Source organism: Lepisma saccharinum, chromosome 11 (genome assembly GCF_977018435.1).
Source record: "Lepisma saccharinum chromosome 11, izLepSacc3.1, whole genome shotgun sequence".
Classification (NCBI taxonomy): domain Eukaryota; kingdom Metazoa; phylum Arthropoda; class Insecta; order Zygentoma; family Lepismatidae; genus Lepisma; species Lepisma saccharinum.
Genome location: NC_139239.1, coordinates 73,990,257 through 74,009,127, shown reverse-complemented (window position 1 = coordinate 74,009,127; position 18,871 = coordinate 73,990,257). Strand labels below are relative to the sequence as shown.

General features: G+C 38.3%; 1 protein-coding gene across 5 annotated transcripts in view; it reads left to right on the top strand.

The window, feature by feature from the left end:
* Positions 1 to 324: 324 nt before the first annotated feature.
* Ptx1 (pituitary homeobox homolog Ptx1) overlaps positions 325 to 18,871 on the top strand; it is a 141,737-nt gene continuing 123,190 nt past the window's right edge. For 3 of the 5 annotated variants that reach the window (XM_083131408.1, XM_083131407.1, XM_083131406.1), the window contains exon 1: positions 3,522 to 4,958. In XM_083131408.1, coding sequence (XP_082987534.1) covers positions 4,682 to 4,958 — 277 coding nt within the window. In that variant the 5' untranslated portion in view covers positions 3,522 to 4,681. Of the gene's footprint in view, positions 394 to 3,521; positions 4,959 to 18,871 lie in introns of those variants that run through there. The other 2 variants (XM_083131411.1, XM_083131410.1) reach the window with 2 other exon arrangements.

The following is an 18,871-nucleotide window of genomic DNA, read 5'->3' as shown; positions in this document are numbered from 1 at the left end:
CCTGCCTTTCTTCTTCCGTGACAGAAATAGTGCTTCATTATTACAGTTGGCAACACTAGTTACTAGCTAGCCAATGAACATGCACTGCATAAAAGAAGCAAGCACTACGCCGTGCTATATTGCCACATTACCATCCCTGCGGAACGGTGGGAACCGCGAGCTGGAGCGCTATTCAATTGTTTTCAATGATGTTTGCGCGAGTGTGTCCAGGAATGGAATGACAATATGGCAACAATAGCGAAGGTTTTCGAGCAGGGTAGAACACATGATGCTAAGAGAGAGGGAGACGAAACGAAAATTCGTTTCTACGCAACGGCAAATTTACGTGTGTGGCACTCTAGATGGCATGTCGTCCAAGATCTCTGAAATGGATGTTGCAGTGCGTATGTAAAGGTATGTCTAATTGGTAAATTAGAGTATGTTGGAAGGTGAAAGACTTTGTACGAGTTTCCGCCTCTAGAATAAAGTATGTTGAGGGTCTATAACATTGGCTTCTGTCCATTGTTTTTGTATTGCAAACAATTTAATGAAACGATGAATATGATTTTTCCAAGTTTTAAACAGAAATTTTATTGTTAATTGGACCCGGTCAAACTAGTTTCTTTTCTTTCCATATATACACTGAAATTAGGGCAGGACTGCATGAGACCTCAAAGCCTTTCTCTGTATTGTGTCTATTTTGTTCAGATGATAGGTATTTGCACCCCCATAACTAAAAGCAGCATAATCAAAATTTGATCGGAAATAATTCCTGTAAAATAGTAGTAAAATTTTGGGGTCGTTCAGTTAATGAAATTGAATTTGTGTATGCGAATAGCCTCTGCAAAATCATCAGGTATCGAATGGTTCGATTTTCGACGATATTTTATGTCTTTCGACACATAAATGAAGAATATTGCAAATAATGAAAGTAGCGAAGAGTTAAATGTATGCATACATATAATCAGTGTGGTATTTCAGAAATGTCCAGTGGGGGAAATTCTACTGACTGTCTAGGGGATTAGATGAGATAATGACATTATGCCATATAAAATTTCCCCCATTGATAAAATTTATCAAGCAGATGGGGGAAATCCCCCCATCCTCCCTACAAATATCACCCCGTATATAATATGTATGGCACTTTATCATTCTTTTCACACTATAGACCTATGTTGAAAAAATATTCAATAACAGCTGACCGCCCTCCCACTCATGAGGGGTAGACCGCGCTACTACTGAGTATAGCTATGAGAAGTTATAGGCTATATGAAGCATTCGCCACTAGTGTGTGGTGCAGGGTATATAGTTCTCGCGGAAACGAAATTCCATGATTTAAACTTTTACAAGGTTCATTACAGTCCCGCCGCCCTTATAGCCAGCGCGGGGAACGCCATTCTGCCAGCGACCCTCTGTTGTCGCGTTTACCTACGAAGTAACTTGCGATCAAACAGCCAATTAGCAACAAGCGGCAACCTTTGAGACACTTCTCTCCGAAGCAAGCAGCAGGGATACAGGATTTTGACAAAATAGCCGTTCTGCGCTGTGATTGGGGACTGGTTCGTACGGCGGCACTATTATAATTAATAAACAAGACGGATCCATTGGCCATTGGCTGAGTGAATTCGCGAGTACACGGGAAATTTGGAAGTATCTCTGTTATGGCCATGGGGGTGAGCGGGTGCCGTCTCGTACCCACCCTAATACGTTTAGTGTTCAAACAATTTCTCCTGTTTTCCATGCACGCAATTACGCAGCTTCTCGTGGCCTCTTAGGCAATACGTATGGTTTTGTTTGTTGGGCAGATGGACTTCCATGAACGATTTTTAATTTCCTTACGGTCACAATCATAGGTGTAACTTGGCGGTTGCAAGGGGGGAGGTGCGCACATGACCCACCACCAAATTTTCAGGTTTATTGAAATTTAGAAGTTAATGGCGCTTTTGTTAACCTCCTGCGGGACACAAGGAGCAAAGTAATGAATACATTTTATGATTTCACAAATGTAACAGTTAACAAAATAGTACTGGATGCTATTTTTATGTGATAAAAAAAATCGATTCTGCCCTCACAAATTCAAGCCCCCAGTTCGACTCTGCCCCTCCCACCCCAAAAAAAATTGAATCCCAAGTTCGACTCTGCCCCTCCAGTTAAAGGGAGTGTCAGGTCACCGGCGCGGAGATCGTCCTTATAGCAGTGACCCCAAGTTGCCGCGTTTACTTGTGAAGGAACTCGCGGTCAAATAACCAATTAGGCCCACCACTTGGACAAGAAGTGACAATGTTGTTAAAAATCCCCCTCCCCAAAGCAGCCAGTAGGGAAACAGGATTTTGTCAAAATAACCGTTCTGCGTTGTGATCGCACACCGGTAAGTACGCCTCCTCAACTGTAGGTCGCAAGTTATGCGCGTGGTCACAATAAAAGAAATAAAGGACATGCAATGAACATTATACGGAAATTACATATTATTAATGAAGTGTAACATTAACATTTAACATTAGACTATATTAATCATCGAAGTTCTGTTTGTAAAAAAAGTGCTTTAGTGGTCGATTTTGGATCTTGTTACCGAAGTTCTCGGGTTCGGGACTTGATCTTTGCATGAAAGTTCTTTGCGAGTGTCCTTTCATCGATTTCATCAACACTACACATCCTCATCGTCGCGATTAGTCGAAGTGGCAGACAGCGACGCAAAACATCAAATGACAAAGAGAAGAATACATGAAATCCCCCTCTCCTTTCCGAAATTCTTGATTACGTCATTTATTTCTACGATCAGTCAATATTAGCGTTTCACTTTCATGCAAAACAAGGAAAATCGCGGAAGATTAAAATATAATAAAAACAAGCTAAAGTAATATCAATTAAAGTACAAATATATGATGCACAACGAGATACACAAAATACTTTTGATGATGCTAAGTGTACATGCTATAATTTATGCAAGGATATTTACGATTTTATTACAAAAATCCATGCCCGTCGAACTTTTTTAAAGTCGTAAACTTTTTTTGTCCACTCGTTTTCAAGCACAACACCAATACTTGAGTTTCGAGATAGCGTACTTGCTTGATTACGCAACATTATCCAGCGAAAGACACCGTGAGCATTCATATATTATTGTGGAGAAATCACTGCCGAATGAGAAACGATGCGCGCGATCGCCAACGACGAAACTCGTATCCTCTCCAACGCACCGCCATGTTGCCTCGCCATCCATAACGACCTCTTCGCACCAGTCTCCCTCCTCCGCGGAAACACGTTCCCTCGCACGCAGTTCCGAGGCAGCGATCCGAGCCATTGGCCGACTCCGAGTTACGTCACTCCCGCTCTTGACAGGGTGGGCGGGGCTTGGCGTTCATGGCGCTGGGATAATGTATACTTGGGTTAGTGTGTATTGCCAGTGTTCGGTGCGAAGGCTCGTGGCACGCAGAACGTTTGACGGGGGGAAAACGTAGCCAAAGCCAACAAAACCCTCCCCCTTTTCTCTCTCCGTATTTACGAGGGGGGGAGCAGAGGCGAAAGAGTACAGATTGCCGAGAGGGGGGGCGCCGAGATAGAGAGGAAACTGAACCGGTTGCCGCAGCAGTAAGACCATCACTGCGAGAACCTTGCGCAGGCGATCTCCATCAGAGCTCTGTGTCTGGGAAGTGGGGAGGGAACCGCAGGACTCCCTCTACTCGATGATATATAGAGGTGGACTTAGCCCTAAATCGCGCCCAGGACTCTGCAAGATTAGGGTGTGATCTCTGGGCGGATCTGTCGGGTTTTGGCCTCTGTATTACCGCACGTACTCAGCAAGCGCTTGTATCTAAATCGCCTGATACTTTCCGGCAATCTTCCGCAAATCCATTCCTAACACCAGAGCTAACAAATCCACGGTCAAAAAACGTGTACTTTTTTTCCGTTACTTCTCGTCTTTCTCCCCCTACCACTTTGCACACACGCACCTTTTTTTTCTTCCTAAGTTTGTTTTTTACCCTCTCTCCCTCCCGAAAACACAGCGTTCACCGTGTCCGAGAGGAGGTGGGGAGATCACCGCCTGCAAGAAATCTAGTTACTGAAACAGCGACGTATCGTGGACCTTCAGTGAAGAATACTTACGGCGCAGGAAAGAGGACCGCGACGTGTTTCCCAAGACATTCTACACACCACAGACACCTTGCGGCGTAGACAACGATAAGCGAGGACACTGATTCACCAGCCCTGCAGGAACTCGGTTCGGAGGCGGAGAGAGAGAGAGAGTGAGAGAGCGGGAGCGAAGCAGGCAGATTACGGCGCCTATCTGGACCTAAAGCCTTCAAAAATCACGGGGGCTTAAGGGACTTACGAACCTTAGCAAGGAGAGGAAAGACTTTTAAGCCTTTTTCATATCCCACCACAAGCCGAGAGACAAGCAGACAGATTCTACGGGTGTTACCGTGGTGTTAGTGGCAGTGCAGCAGTGAAGTGTGTTTGGGTTTTCGGATTGTGGGACACAGAGGGGAGGGGGATTGAAAGCTCGTCTGGCCGGATTTAGTGCTTGTGTTTGCCGAAGCCTTTTTTTTTTATCCTGAAATCCTCGACCGGCCTCCCCCACCTCCCTACCTGGTACTCAACACATACAAATACGGACAACCTCCCCTCTCTCACCCCCTGTCAGAGGTTTTTTTCTCACGTCCCCACCCCCTGGCCCGAGCTAATTGATTGCGGCGCTCTGAGTATGGATGGGTTGGGCGGAGGGCCACTGAGTGCGGGACCTTTAGCGGACTCGGGCCTCTTCCAAGATCTGGTCTCGGGTGTTGACACGCACTCCCACGCACACACGCACGTGTCGGAAGCCACGGGGATGACGGCCGGTGGATCGGCGACAGTGGCTTCGACACCTCATTCCCACGGCCACCACAGCGTCTCCACAGGGGTGGACTCCGTGGTCAGCGTCGCTTGTCCGTCGTCCGTGCCCTGTACTCTACCAGAACCGCTGGAAAAATTGAAACGAGGTGAGTCATCTTTATATATTTTTTTTTAATGTTGGCATTCTTTGTATATAACATGTTCGTTCTGTACTAAATGCAGGGCAATATTTTAGAAACAATGCAGATTGTTGTTGGTTCAATTCCACGTATTTTTTACCACGGCCCACTGGGATGTTCTAACAATACATAACGCGCTTAAAAAAATGGAACCATAAGTTCATACAAAGCTCAATTTTCTATTCTAATTTATAAAAAAGTTTTCCTCTCACTATACACATTTAAATATTTTGAAAATGCCCTAAAGCAAGTGTAAAGTTTTAGTTTTTGAGTAGCACCTAAAATTCATGTTTATATTCAACTAATTTTGACAATAGAACCAAAACTAGCATTTGTATGGAGCTTTTTCTTCTTTCTAGTAATTTGGCTAGATATTGATGGATCAAAATTAATTTGCAACAGTTTCTTGCACGGTGTCTCTTCATACGCTAGAAAAATTAAAACACTTCCGTGGATAATGTTGACATTAACATTCACTTACTATACATATTCTGCGGTAATTACGTCACATCCAAAATGATCTAATTAAATATTGCCAACTACAAAAGTGTTTAACCTATTTCGTATGAGGAATATTTGACCACTTTGATCGGATGAATATTATTTAACACATGAACGTGTTACATTATTGTAGAACTGCTGTGAATCTTCAGCATTTTTACAGCCATGTTTTTTATGTTAGTGATGCTGTTAAATATTAATGCCATTAGTTCCGGTTTTACATTTTATATTGTAGATCTGTGTATCTATTCTATAGAAGAACGATAACAAGTCGAACAATTAACGCTCGATAGCAATTCTGATTCTTCTGTCAAATAGCACACTTTACTATACAGGCACATTTGTACCCAAATGCTAGAGTTTTTAGGTAAGATAAACTTCAGAATTAACTTCAGTTGAAAGAGAATTTGGAAATATTTTGTGTATTTGCAAAGAAACTTTTATACATACATATACATCATAAACATTCGAATATCACACATTCAAGCAAGTAACTCTTTTAAAATTTATTTTCTGCCTAACATCTTTATTTGTGAGCATTAAACTTCAGTGCTAACAGCCCCTCTAAAATATATTTTTTGTTGATTGAAACTGCGGCCTTTATGTCTGTATATATGTAAAACCTTGTATAGACCATACCTTGCAGTAATGAATTACTACTTACTCTTCTTTTAAGAAATTTGTGAACTGAGTAACGTTCGATAAGAAATTTCAGGATATTTATCAATGTAAACTCTTTCTTTAAAATACTTTATTCCATTCTTTGCTTTATTTCTCTTCATTGCCTGACAACCTACAGCTATACTATATTCCCAGCAAGATTGCTTAACTATGTCCTTGGTACATTACCTTTATTTTTTATAAAACGTGAAAAAGAATGCTTTCTCGCCACTATCAAACATCAATCTTTACATCTCTCTCCATAAAAAAGCAAAATACTTGTGTACATTTCGTGTTAAGGAATAATTATCTGCATGAGATTATAAGTGTCTCCTTCAAATTATATATATTTTTTAGTATTCGAAATAATTTAACAGCCACAAAATTTAGTAAAGGCTATGGGGAGGTTTTAAGGGGTTTCAATCTGTTCCAATCAGCATAGCAAACGTTTTTTGCCTTCAGTGCTGTGCAGAATATGTAAATCATCTTAATGTATTTTTTAAATGCTTTAGTAAGTATGATCTACATAGTTTATTCGATTTCAGTAAGTGTATCTTTTCATTATCTAGGGATAACTGTGTTTCCATTACATGTTTTCTTTTATACTTATTTTTTTGAAAAAAGAACATAGTATGGAGAAGGGCATTATGAACATGTGAATGAAAAAAAATGCTTTACTGATTGTATGGTTTTTCCAGAAATATAAATATCAATATTAATCAATATTTTAAACCATATTATGTGTATAGCAAAATTTAATGTAAAAAGATAATAATGTTGGAAACAACAGAATTAAAGTAGAGACTACACCAAACCAAAATATTTACGTTCAGAATTTAGTATTGATTAACTGAATCTTTCTTTGAAATTATTATTAATAATAATATAACTTTATTAATGTGTATGGCAATTCTTAAGTAACAGTAAAATTGATTAAAATATTGTTATTTCTAAAAATATATATAAAATAAAATTTGATTCTTGAGCTACACTACAATCTTCTATGACATACTGATGTCATGTTCCCAATAGAATGGTAATCTTTTACAGGGTTACAAACATCACATTATACTTTTTAGCTATAATATTCAGAATATTAGAGGATATATTTTTGTGATTCCGCCCCTGAATAAGGCCATCATATTGCTACTTTGCTCAATGCAGGGTACATACTGAACGGCAATGTCAAAACTAAACGCTAACCGGCGGTTTTTTTACACTAATCTGTCAAGTGTTTCAGGGCAAAATAGGTGGACCTATTGTTTATTTCCAAGGTGTTTTCTTGGAAACATACAACACAGCTTACCAAAATTTTATTTTTTCTTGGTAGGAAGTTTAGTTATTGGTATATTTTTCCTAAAGATAATTTAAGAAGACCAAACTCTGTTTAACATAAAAAACAATCACGATAAACATGACTTTAGATGTTTGAGAATCGTATGAAAAGAAATACCGCAGACATTTGTATTTGTGACATGCGTATTTCGTTCAAGGAATTGTATAAATATGTTGTGCAAGTCTGTAAACTGTTAATTTATATTAGTTTAAATTTACGTAATATTGTCTATTGTTAAGGGAACATAAGCGCACGATATCTATTAAAGTTATCTTACAATGTGCACACCTAAGTTTTTCAAATCAGAAATGATTATTGTTTTAAATATATTGAGCATATTTTTACAGGAATGAACCATGGAAACAAATTTGCACTTTATTAACATTAATATGTCAAATTAACAAATGATATTAGAATTATATTTATTAAATACCAAATTATCCAGCAGTAGGTAGATAATTATGAAGATTAATTTTCTTTATTCGCCTTTTCATTGAAAATGTCTACACATCAAACAACCCAATATACCTCCCAAGCTGCGATTTAGCAACCCCTGATGTGTGTACTCTGTGTACACAGGATTGAAAAAGACATAATTTACAGTTAATTAATTTTGTTTACTAACAACACGGCAATTGCCTTGCTTGTGACATGTCATTTCAAATTCGAGCCTTGGAAAAGTCATCATATTATTCTTATTCAGTCTTGATTTTTTTTCAACGATTCTCAGATTTTTCAAATTGTTGTTCACTTTTATGTATTTAGCAAGAAGTTGTTTAACTGTATTGCAGTGTTGTAAATATGGTTTGGATCAAACTCAGTAAGGGATGGATGGTTGAATGTTTTCGTTCATTATCTCGCCGCATTAATAACGTTTTCACAATCATTCCAATAGCATATTTTTATTTATTAAATTTGTTTGTAGATAGCGGTAATATATTATTATACTGCAGCTGCAAAAATATGCAGTAACTAATTTTACCGAAAAATTATTATTCTACCTTCATTCCTGATTTTCTTTATAGTGAAATCAAACGATTTTAGGGCCATGTGTATCCAGTCAATTGTTAATGTTATATGCTCATATTCCTTTAGCTTTAGTTTAGTACAAATGTATCTATTTGCTGTTTGTATTAATTGAATTGCACGGTTGCATTGTTACCAGAGGAGACAAGCGCACAGAGTAATTGTTTGAAAGGTAGTACATTTTATATCTGCTCCAAATAATGGTGGTTGTTTCTATGCATGTATGTTTCCCCGGTCGCACGTGAGTTGCCCATATTATTATTCGGTTGAAGAAACTATTCGCATCAATAAATTACATACATATGCTCTTAAATTATTTTCTTCATAGTCACCATGATTATGGAGAGCCTCCTTGTTAGTGGCAACATTGTCCTTGTAATGAAGGAGTTCCGGGTTCAGAATCGGATATAATGTGTCGCCAGCCTTAGACCAGAGTAACATTTCCCGCCCTTACCCTACTATTTTATGTGAATTTGTTATGTTACATCGTTAGTGTGTACAATTGCTGCAGGATATAATTGTGATCTCTATTCTTTAACAAATGTTGTAGCAATTTCCAGGGATAACAAATATACATTATAAACAACATAAAGATAAAACGACTTAGAAGATAATATAGCATAACATTTATAATATAAGCGAAGACTTTAATTTACTTCATTTACTGGTTCAATAACGTGTTGCATCTCCCCTCCCACCGTGTATGTAGATTCGTAAAATGCATAGCCTATATGCAGACGACACAAAGAGTAACTGAAGTCAGTTTCTGCTGGTTAATAAGGCACAGTCCAAATCACAGATTTGGTGACAATAAACAGTAAAGTAAAAATTAAAGATTTTTTTTTACTGCCCCGGATTTGACTCGTGAATGCACTGGGGGCATTTGCAAGCGCTTTTTGAATCGTCACATTCGATTATACTAGTTTTTAATTAGAACATAAGGATGAGATTCGTGCATGATTCTGTTTTGTGGTAGTCTAATGGTTGCTGTTTGGCAGTGTACAATTTTAAAGAATGAAATCAACGAATTACCCGCTCTCAGCATTTTCTACACCAATCTCCACATCTTTAATTTAGTTCCCAACCAGGGAAAGTATTTTTGTTCTTGTTAATAAAAAGTTCTAAGTAACAATTTTTGCCATTCATATTATTATAAACTAAATAAATTGTCTAATTTAGCGGCTTTCATACAAAACTTTACATTAGACTGATGATTTGCAAAGAAATTTAATAAAATTTTCTAGCTCGCCCACTCGAGAACTTTCTGTAAGAGCAACACAAAGTTTGTTCTTGAAATTATTGGTGCCCTATTAAATTAATATTGTTGTTTGTTTTGCTACATATGTATATATAATTAGAAAATAGTGTACTGTAGATTTATCTTCATATAAAAATTAATTCTGATAGAATTAGGAGTTTTCCGAGATAAGCAAAAGAAGTCCATTGTCGCTTCAGGCGTAGAAATCTCTCCGAAGGCTCTATGTTTAAATATGATAGGATACTTGATTTCTGTGTAACTATTGAAGCTAAAAGTAACGTATTTTATACGGGCCGTTATATGTTAATGATAACATGCGCAAATTGATACATGTTTTTCATATTACTTACTTTGACTCTCGAGAAATGGAAATAAATGTTTGAGATAGGGGTATTCTTGTCTCTGCCCGGAAAAGTCCAGATTTGGAAGTACTCACGTATATTATGTATAAAAAAAATGAAAATAGAAACTCTGAAAACCTTCATATCCCCCGCCCTACAATTTCAAGTCGTACACTTGTGTTTGGTATAGTTTGCAGCGATGCATTTTCACGAAAGCCCCTGGGCCGGAACGAAACTTTCGGGGCGCGAGTCATTCAAACATTCCCCATGCTCGGGAATTTTTTCCGTTCCGACTGTACTATTTTCGGGGCGGGCCAGGCAGAAAAGTAGGAAGTTCATTTTTTAAAAAAAAAAAACTGCATCAAATCTGTAGACAAAATATGAGAGTTGGAATTTATTTATTAAGCATTTTTGACACCAAAAAGCCCCTTGACGAGCTTTGGTTTCGGACGTAACAAATAAGCGACTCGGAACTTGATAACCCATACTCCGTTGAATTGGATTCAGTTGGTGCGCAGTCTCTAGTTGCTCTACAAATAGTGGACGAAATTCCTTCAGTAGCCACTGATAGCCAGAAACAGACGGGACTAAACAATGGGACGAACTTTCACCGGCGTTTTTCTCGGTTTCGTACTTTTGTGGGTTAGCAAGCTTTACCCCAAGCCGCTCAAATTATAATATGGTTCCAGTACACACAATAAAGTATTTTTCCAACCATTGTTCAAATTAAGCTTTTTGCTTGCGGTGTACCCATCAGTGGCGTATTTGAGATTTCATTCCGGGAGGTAGTTTTTATTCGTGTGCAAATTTCTATATACAGTAGTACCAGTCAGTAAACTGAACTATTGCCTTACGATTGTGAATACCTTAGAAAATTGGTCCTAATCCAGGTCATTAGATTTTACAATAAGATTAAAACGTAATTTAGAAACACTTAGTACGTATACCTAGGTATATTTACATTCCAAGAAAACCCCTCATACACAAAAAGAGCTATCGATCTTAGAGTAACACCAAAAACTTGACCAAATTTCTATTGCCAAGTTCAAACTTAATGTCCATCTAATCTATCTACAAGTTTCTTGTGATCACTTTAATATTTGTACAATATGCCATGAAAACTTGAAGTGGAAAACGCCTGCTGTTCTCGGCTCTGTGAGGTTGGTCACTTGAGGAATGGTGTATTCCTCTACTCCACAAGGCTGCATACTTTTCGGTAGGGAAATCTTTGATGACTGGACCATTAATGGACAAGAATGACTTTGTTTACTTGTTTGTTATATACTTAATAAATGGTATATACTACATGCTTTTAATACCATTTTCTTTGAGGGGGATAAAACCATGTCTGGTAGGATACAAATATTTTTCTATTGCCGGTGATAATATTTTCTGGGGGGGAATCCCTGCCATCCCCCCGTTAATTCGCACAGTGTTCCCAACAGTAATCTTTTCATTTTACTTTTAAATGCCATGGGTATGGTTGTTGAGTGAAGATTTGTAGGATGGAATTGATTCATTAACTGCACGCTGCACCTCCCCCATCCACACGCAATCAGAACTTAATATTCGCATATTCTGGATTATATTTTCATTCTTTTATAGCATTGTATTGGAAATAATTTGTATAAACACTTAGAGTCGCGGAAATTATGAATAATGAAGTGAATGTAGGAATAAGAAACATCCATGCTTTCTCCGATTTCTAAGTAAATGTGCAAGATTTTAAATTTTGTTTTGTTATTGCCTGTGAAGATTTGTAGTTTTCCATTTTGCAACCATGTTTCGTCTGATTCACGAGAAAAGCCATATGCATAACTCCTTAAATGCGCCACTGCTGCTGCTGTAGAGTAGCTTGCTGGCTACATTGATATGTGATCTCATTGTCAATCGCTAAGTGGCGGGTCAGCAGGCCGAGACAAGTCGCTTCCGGAGATCACTCCGGTATTTCAGAAAAGCATGACTAAGGGGGGCCCCGAAAAATAGTAAATATTATTGTCGTATAAACCATGTTGTAAAAAAAATATTTAGCCCAATTAGTTATTACAGAAATAGGATTTAACAGGCTTGTATTTATAATGAATTACCTACGCATCATTTTCTATGGTTCAAAAATAAATTTAATTCGAACATGTGACTGTTATTGAATGATTACTTCTCGGAATGTTCTCCTTCCGGACACACGCGTAGCCAGTTTTAGGTTGCAACACAGCCAGTATGAAGTACAAAGTTCTACTTCATTATAATTGTTTAGCACCACTTCATTTGTACATATATTTTGTAGTTTTTAGGATACTGGTCATAAAAGGCTCTCCGATAGTCCTTGTGAACTACTGATAGAGGTATAAAGATATTTTTGAAGGGATAGACCTGATAAATAATAAATCCATAGAACATAATAAATTCATCAGCCCGTCTGAAGTAACCTATCGCTATACCTAGCATATACCAAGATCTAAAATTTTCTAAAATTGAAGACCCATGTTAGTGTAACGCAACATAAATGATTTTGATTGTCCCTAATAAATTAATCAAACATCAACAATCAATTCACTTTTATATTGCTATACCTTAAACCTTTGAAGCTAAAGCATAAATTTTGACGTTTTCTACCGTCAAAGTGTAGTACTGCATAACTGCTACCATATTGTTTTGGAAACGGAAGAACCCAGGCAGAGTGTCCGGAATTTCAGCTTTCAAACCAACACTACAAGATAGGCCTAATGCGTGTAATAGGTTCCAATCTGAAGTCATATTTTCGCGCTGGGAGTCAAACCTCTACGGATTTGGATTGAAATTATCCATCGCTATTTTTGTTGCCTTATTTTACATCCTGTCCGCTTGTACGGGCCGATTTTGTACCGATATGAAGCCTCTCTATCCTCTCTTATCGTATTATCCTCTACAATTTTGCAGGTCGTGAGTCATACTATCGGCGTTTCGAGACAAGGGGTAGGTGGAGTAAAAAGCTACCAAATCTCAAGATGTATGAAAATCGTCTCCTTATGCATAACTAATTTTTTAACAAGCAAAACTTTCAACAAGGGGATCAGATGATATGAAACTGTCTTAAGAAGCCGTATCAATTTACAAATTTCATGGAACCAGTGTTGCAAACTAATTTTTCCAAGAATGTACACAGAATAAAAGCCGAAAATATTAAGACGCCGTCCTTAAAATTTCATTTTTCCAGAAAATCTCCAAAAACTAAATTATGCTTGAAAAATACTTTCCCTTCAAATTTTAATGTTAAACATTGCAGATGAACTTTTAAACTCGTATTTGTCCAGGCCTACCAAGAATTAATTTATTTAAAATAAAACAGAGTATGCACTTTATGTCTTGTCCATCTCGCTGCCTATTGTTCTGTGTTTGAACCCTGGTCTGTCTGGGCACAAGTATTTCTTTGTTAGTTACAGTTCACGAGTTTTATCTGTTGATCATTCATCCTCATCGTCACGATTAGCCTACAGGGACAGAAAAGTGATATAAAATAAGAAAATGCAAATACATTTATATTAATTTATGGCCCTGTCATAACTCCTCCCGAATGCTCTTCAGTAGGAAATCTAGAGCTATCTATATCAAATTTTATCATGAAACGTATAAACATTGCACTCAAGGCAAGAAGTATGGGCAGGTCAGTAATGGCAAGAATAAAGCGCCCTGGGTAGGTCTCTGGCTTGACAACTTTAAGGAGACATGAATGACCCACTCAACAAGAAGGCTATAGGTTACAAAGAAACAATTAGAAACAGAGAGCTTGAAACCGACATTATCTTCTCCCTTCCCTTTGTTCCAAGGAAGACAAATGCTGCGCAAAATGAAGATATGCATCTACTGCGTTTCAATTCACAGTGAGTGCCATTAGCACTCTCTTTTAACATTGTTGGTTGACGCCAGAAATTGATAAGAGAGTGTGTCTCATGACTAGTGCCAGGTGTAACCTAGATCCCCATTTCCTTTCCGCCATTGTAGTATATGTTTCAGAGTATTACAACAATTTATGTAGATTCTAATGCACCTAAAATTGCCTTTTGTAGCGCTTGTAAGTTCCCCAAAATGTTGAAAAAATAAAGGAAGATAATTATATTTTGAAGTTTGAAAAGTGTGTTTTGTTGATTTCCCGTTACTTGCCTATACGCCGTTCCGTAATCGAAGGGTTCTGGGTTCGATACCCGGTGGAAGCACACAGTGGTTTGGGTCCAACTTGAAATCCCAATACCGACTACCCTTTCTGTGCATCAAATGATCGTGTGTGATTTTTTCATTTGATATATTTCAGTGCACAAGAAACTGCAGCTGATAAATGTACCCTTTGATACATTTCTGTGTGTATTTTGAATTTGATGGAACAAAAGCGCATCATTAGCAGTTTGTGCACTTTAATATGTTACTGGAGTCAACACATTGTTTCATTCACAATTTTTAATTGTGATAATTGATGCACCAAAAGTGCATCGTGGTGGCGTGGTTAGCACACCGCGCTACGACGCCAGGGCCCCGGGTTCGAATCCAGGCCTGGATATACATGTTCTTGTGAGTGTCCCTTCACCATATCATCACTCTTTTCGAGATTAGACAAAAATGACAGAAAAGCGAAGTAAAATAAACCAAATGAATCACCTAAGCAGCACCCATGAGCAGGCTAGGATTTGAACCCGGAACCTTGTTCTTGAGGTCTTGACAAGGGTAAGGACAGTGCAGGAAATGCATTACCTTGACATACTGTGAATATTTGAAAAATGATTAAGTTTTTTAGTCCACTGTGTAAGTAGGTGAATAATTGGTCTATTTGTTAAGCTGCATTACTTTAGTGTCCCTCTTTGTGTATAATGCGGAGTACTTGTTGCGGATAAATTTCTACTAACGAGAAAGTTCCTGATTAATTCTCGTGCCAAATCCCGTTTCATTAAATTTCAGCAATACTTGAATGATAGGAGTGCATTATTGCCTGCGATCGGACCAACGGACTCTTCCTTGTTTTATCGCTCGCGAAATGGCATTCCGCTAATGGCTCTGCGGCCCTTTTGAATACAAACGATGTGCAGTGCTGTTGATGCATGTGGCGTGCGCCGAAGGGTTTGTTATACAGAGCACTCGGCAGACCGGAAAATTGGACTCTTATCTGTCGCCTCGAGCTGCGAGGGTCGGCGTGCTTCCCCTCCCTTGCTTGGATGTGAGCAGCGAGGCTAACGAGCCTTGACCAAGTTGAATGGGGTTGATTTTTAACACTTTCAAACCCCCTTCCCTCCCTCCTGTGAAACCCCGTCTAGTTCGCTACACTCTTTTTGCACTAGGTGTAGTGCAGGTGCATCCCAGTTTCAGACTGGTGCAAGGAAACCGTGTTGAACCGAGTGGACGATAGTTAAAGGGGGGCACAGGGGACGAGGTCCTTCAGCCACCTCTCACCTCGCACTCAACCATACCCTCTCTCCCAGCGTAGTTGCCGTAGCTTGCCGTTCTTGTTTGCAATTTTAGCTGGGAGCGGTTGTGCCCCCTAAGAGGATAAGGGTATGGATGGGATTTGAGGAGAGGATCTAACTACCTTGGTGTCTAACATTAAGACCAAGGTGTGTTTCTTGAGAAATAAATATGGACTTATAGAGCTGTTAAGATTGATAATAAATTATAAAATATAAAAAACATAAAAATTTTTTTTAGAACAAATATAATATAAAATAATGAAATAAGATACAATAAGATAATAAGGGATATAATGTTAATACAATGTTTAATATTTGAGAAGTGAGAAGTGAGAAATTAGATTTAATGTATATATGTTCAGTCCTTAGACCATAATTGGTAGAATAAGAGTTTGTTGATTATAAGTTTACTATAATTTATGTATTGCCTTCATTGAAGAGGCTTTAGAGTATATATATAGTCCTTGGACTAATTGTTCCCAAAAGTAGTAGGAATTTTTTTTTTTTTTTTTTTGAGAAAAGGACATCCGATGTTTAGATGTTCCTTGACTTCTTCTTCATCCAGTTGGGTAGAACATGGTTTCTTCTTCTTGGATTTGTCCGAAAGGGATATTCTCCAGTTGATTGCTTCTTTTAGATGGTCCTGTTACTTGAATGCACTTCCTTTTTCCATGGGGAATATACCTCGTAGTTTCCTTCCTTAAATGGATGTTGAAAGAAAAGGACTAAAAAGGATCTACACCTTCCTCTTGCCTACCAGTTGTTATTACACTTCGGATGGAATTTGATCACTTCACTGCATATCTTCTTTAACACTTAGGGATTATATTGGTGTCCTTTGGCTTCTTAATGATGTTATGTAAAAGTTCCTTCTGTTAATAGATGAAGGTCCTTCTTCATAGAGTTTTAATTCCTCTTCTTTCTTCTTACTTGTTACACCTCTCGAGCCATTTCTTCTAAGCGATCTTAGTCTCGTACTTCTTCTGTGACGGGTATCCTTCTGTCTTGATGTTTGAACCTCAGGGGGAATACTTATCCCTGAATTACTGATGTAACTTTGTTCTTCACTTTTGGAAACAAGTTCCGCAAGTTTGTTGATGGTTTGAAGCATTCCCATATCTTTAAAACTTTCACGCCATGCCATATTTTGTAATGTTTCCCGGAGCTTAGTGATATTACTACTCGTGTGTTGTTTGCATTCCATTAGCGTATGCTCTGGGGTATCTATCGTGTCGCAGACCTCACATGTGTCCTCACCACGCAGATTAAACCGCTTTAGATATACTCCATACGGGCCATGCCCAGTGATATAATGAACCAGACCACTTGTTGGTTGTAAGTTTTTCCATTTACTTCTCCAGTTGACATATGGTAGATATTTCCTGACGCGAACGGCAGTTTGAGATTGTGTCCATTCTTCTTGCCAATTATTCCATATATGGCTATCTATTTCATTATTTGTATTTGCTGTATATCCCAGCACTTCCTGCACCCCGTCTTGTCTCCTCTTCTTCAGCCAGTATCTTGATGCTGATCGAATGACTTCCAGATCTAACGGCAAGATTCCTGCAATAACTAACAGGGCATTAGTTGACGTGGTCTTAAAAGCACCCAGTATTCGTAGTAGCACATTTCTTTGAGCTGTTCTTAGCTGATTCTTAACGTTGACGTCTAATCAGTCCAGTCCATACTGATGCAGAATAACATATTATGCTCAGGAAGATCGATCTATAGTATATCATAGATACTTCCTGTGGGAGTTTATAAGCCTGGTTCCCTAAGCCAAGGATCTTGTGTAGCTGAACCTTGGCTTTTCCAATAACTTTTTCAATATGCATTCTCAGTTTAAATTGGGCTTGTAGGGTTACGCCCAGATATTCAATGTGCGGAGCTGCCTTGACTATCATATTGGCTCTCTTGATGATGGCTGGTCTTTGAAGTTTTCCTTTTAACATAACGTGATGAGATTTTTGGGCTGCTATTTTCATTTTTGATGTTTGGTTCCATTTCTCAACTAATCTTAGTGCTTCCCCAGCATGAGCCTCTATCTCAATACGATTGTTAGCTTCTATGAGGATGAGGATATCGTCTGCGTAAGCTGTTACTTCTGCCACATCCTCTGATTCCTCAAGTGAATACAGTAGTGGTTCCAAAATTAAGTTCCAAAGGACCGGTCCCAAAACAGATCCCTGTGGGCATCCCTTATTTATTTCTCTTTTAATTATTTGTTGGGGTCCTTTAAATTGGACAAATCTGCCATCCAAATAGTTCTTTATCAGATTATACAATGGTCTGGGTGTTTGGGCCTTCCTTAAAGTTTTCAAGATATACGGCCACCACACATTGTCAAAAGCTCCACTTATATCAAGTGTGATGGCCAAGACGTATTTGTATGAATTTTCTTGGACAAATGTCTGCACATGATGTATTGCATCCTCTGTAGAGCGTCCACGGATAAATCCATACTGTTTTCCCGACACCCCAGTTAATACTCTTCTTTCATTCAAACGCTTAACTACTAATTTTTCCAGAATTTTACCCATTGTATCTAATAGGCATATTGGTCTAAAGGATTTCGGTTCTTCGGGATCTCTGTCTTTGTCTTTCATTAATACAATCAAGTTGGCCAGTTTCCAATCCTCCGGGAACTCACCTGTTGCCAAACATTGATTATAGATCTCTTGTAGACTTCCTAATAGCTCGTTCTTAGTTATTTTAATAACCTCATTTATCAGACCATCAGGCCCTGGGACTTTTTTGCATTTGAGTTGGTCTATTACCAGAGCTATTTCCTCCCTAGCAAAAGGTAGAACCAAAACTTCATTCTCATACCTTTCCTGTAATTCCCGTCTAATATTCCTTTGAATGTCAGAATCCTCGGCTTCATTATCAAGTGGTAGTAGTCTTTCCATCAGGTACTGCAGGGACTCCTTCCATGAGTTTGTATACTCATTATTTTGACGTTTTAATGTTGTGGGTGTATACTCCTGTCTTAACTTCCCAGTTACAGCTTTGTACGCAACACTCCATGGATCTTTTACAATCTGATTCTTTAAAACTCTTGCCCATTGTTTCGTTTTATATTGTTTGATCAGGTCTTGATAAATCCATTTGGATGTCCTATATTTTTCCAAATAGATTTGTTTTAATCTGGGGTCTATTGATCTCTGGTAGTTTTTACGCAATTTCCTTGTGATTGTTCTTCTTTTCAGGATATATAGAGGCCACACTTGTTTTTTCTCAGTTGGAGTCTGCCTCGTGAGTTGACTTACAGCTGTTGTCAATATTGAGGTTATTGTCATGACACTGCCTTTTAGCCTTTGGTCCATTCT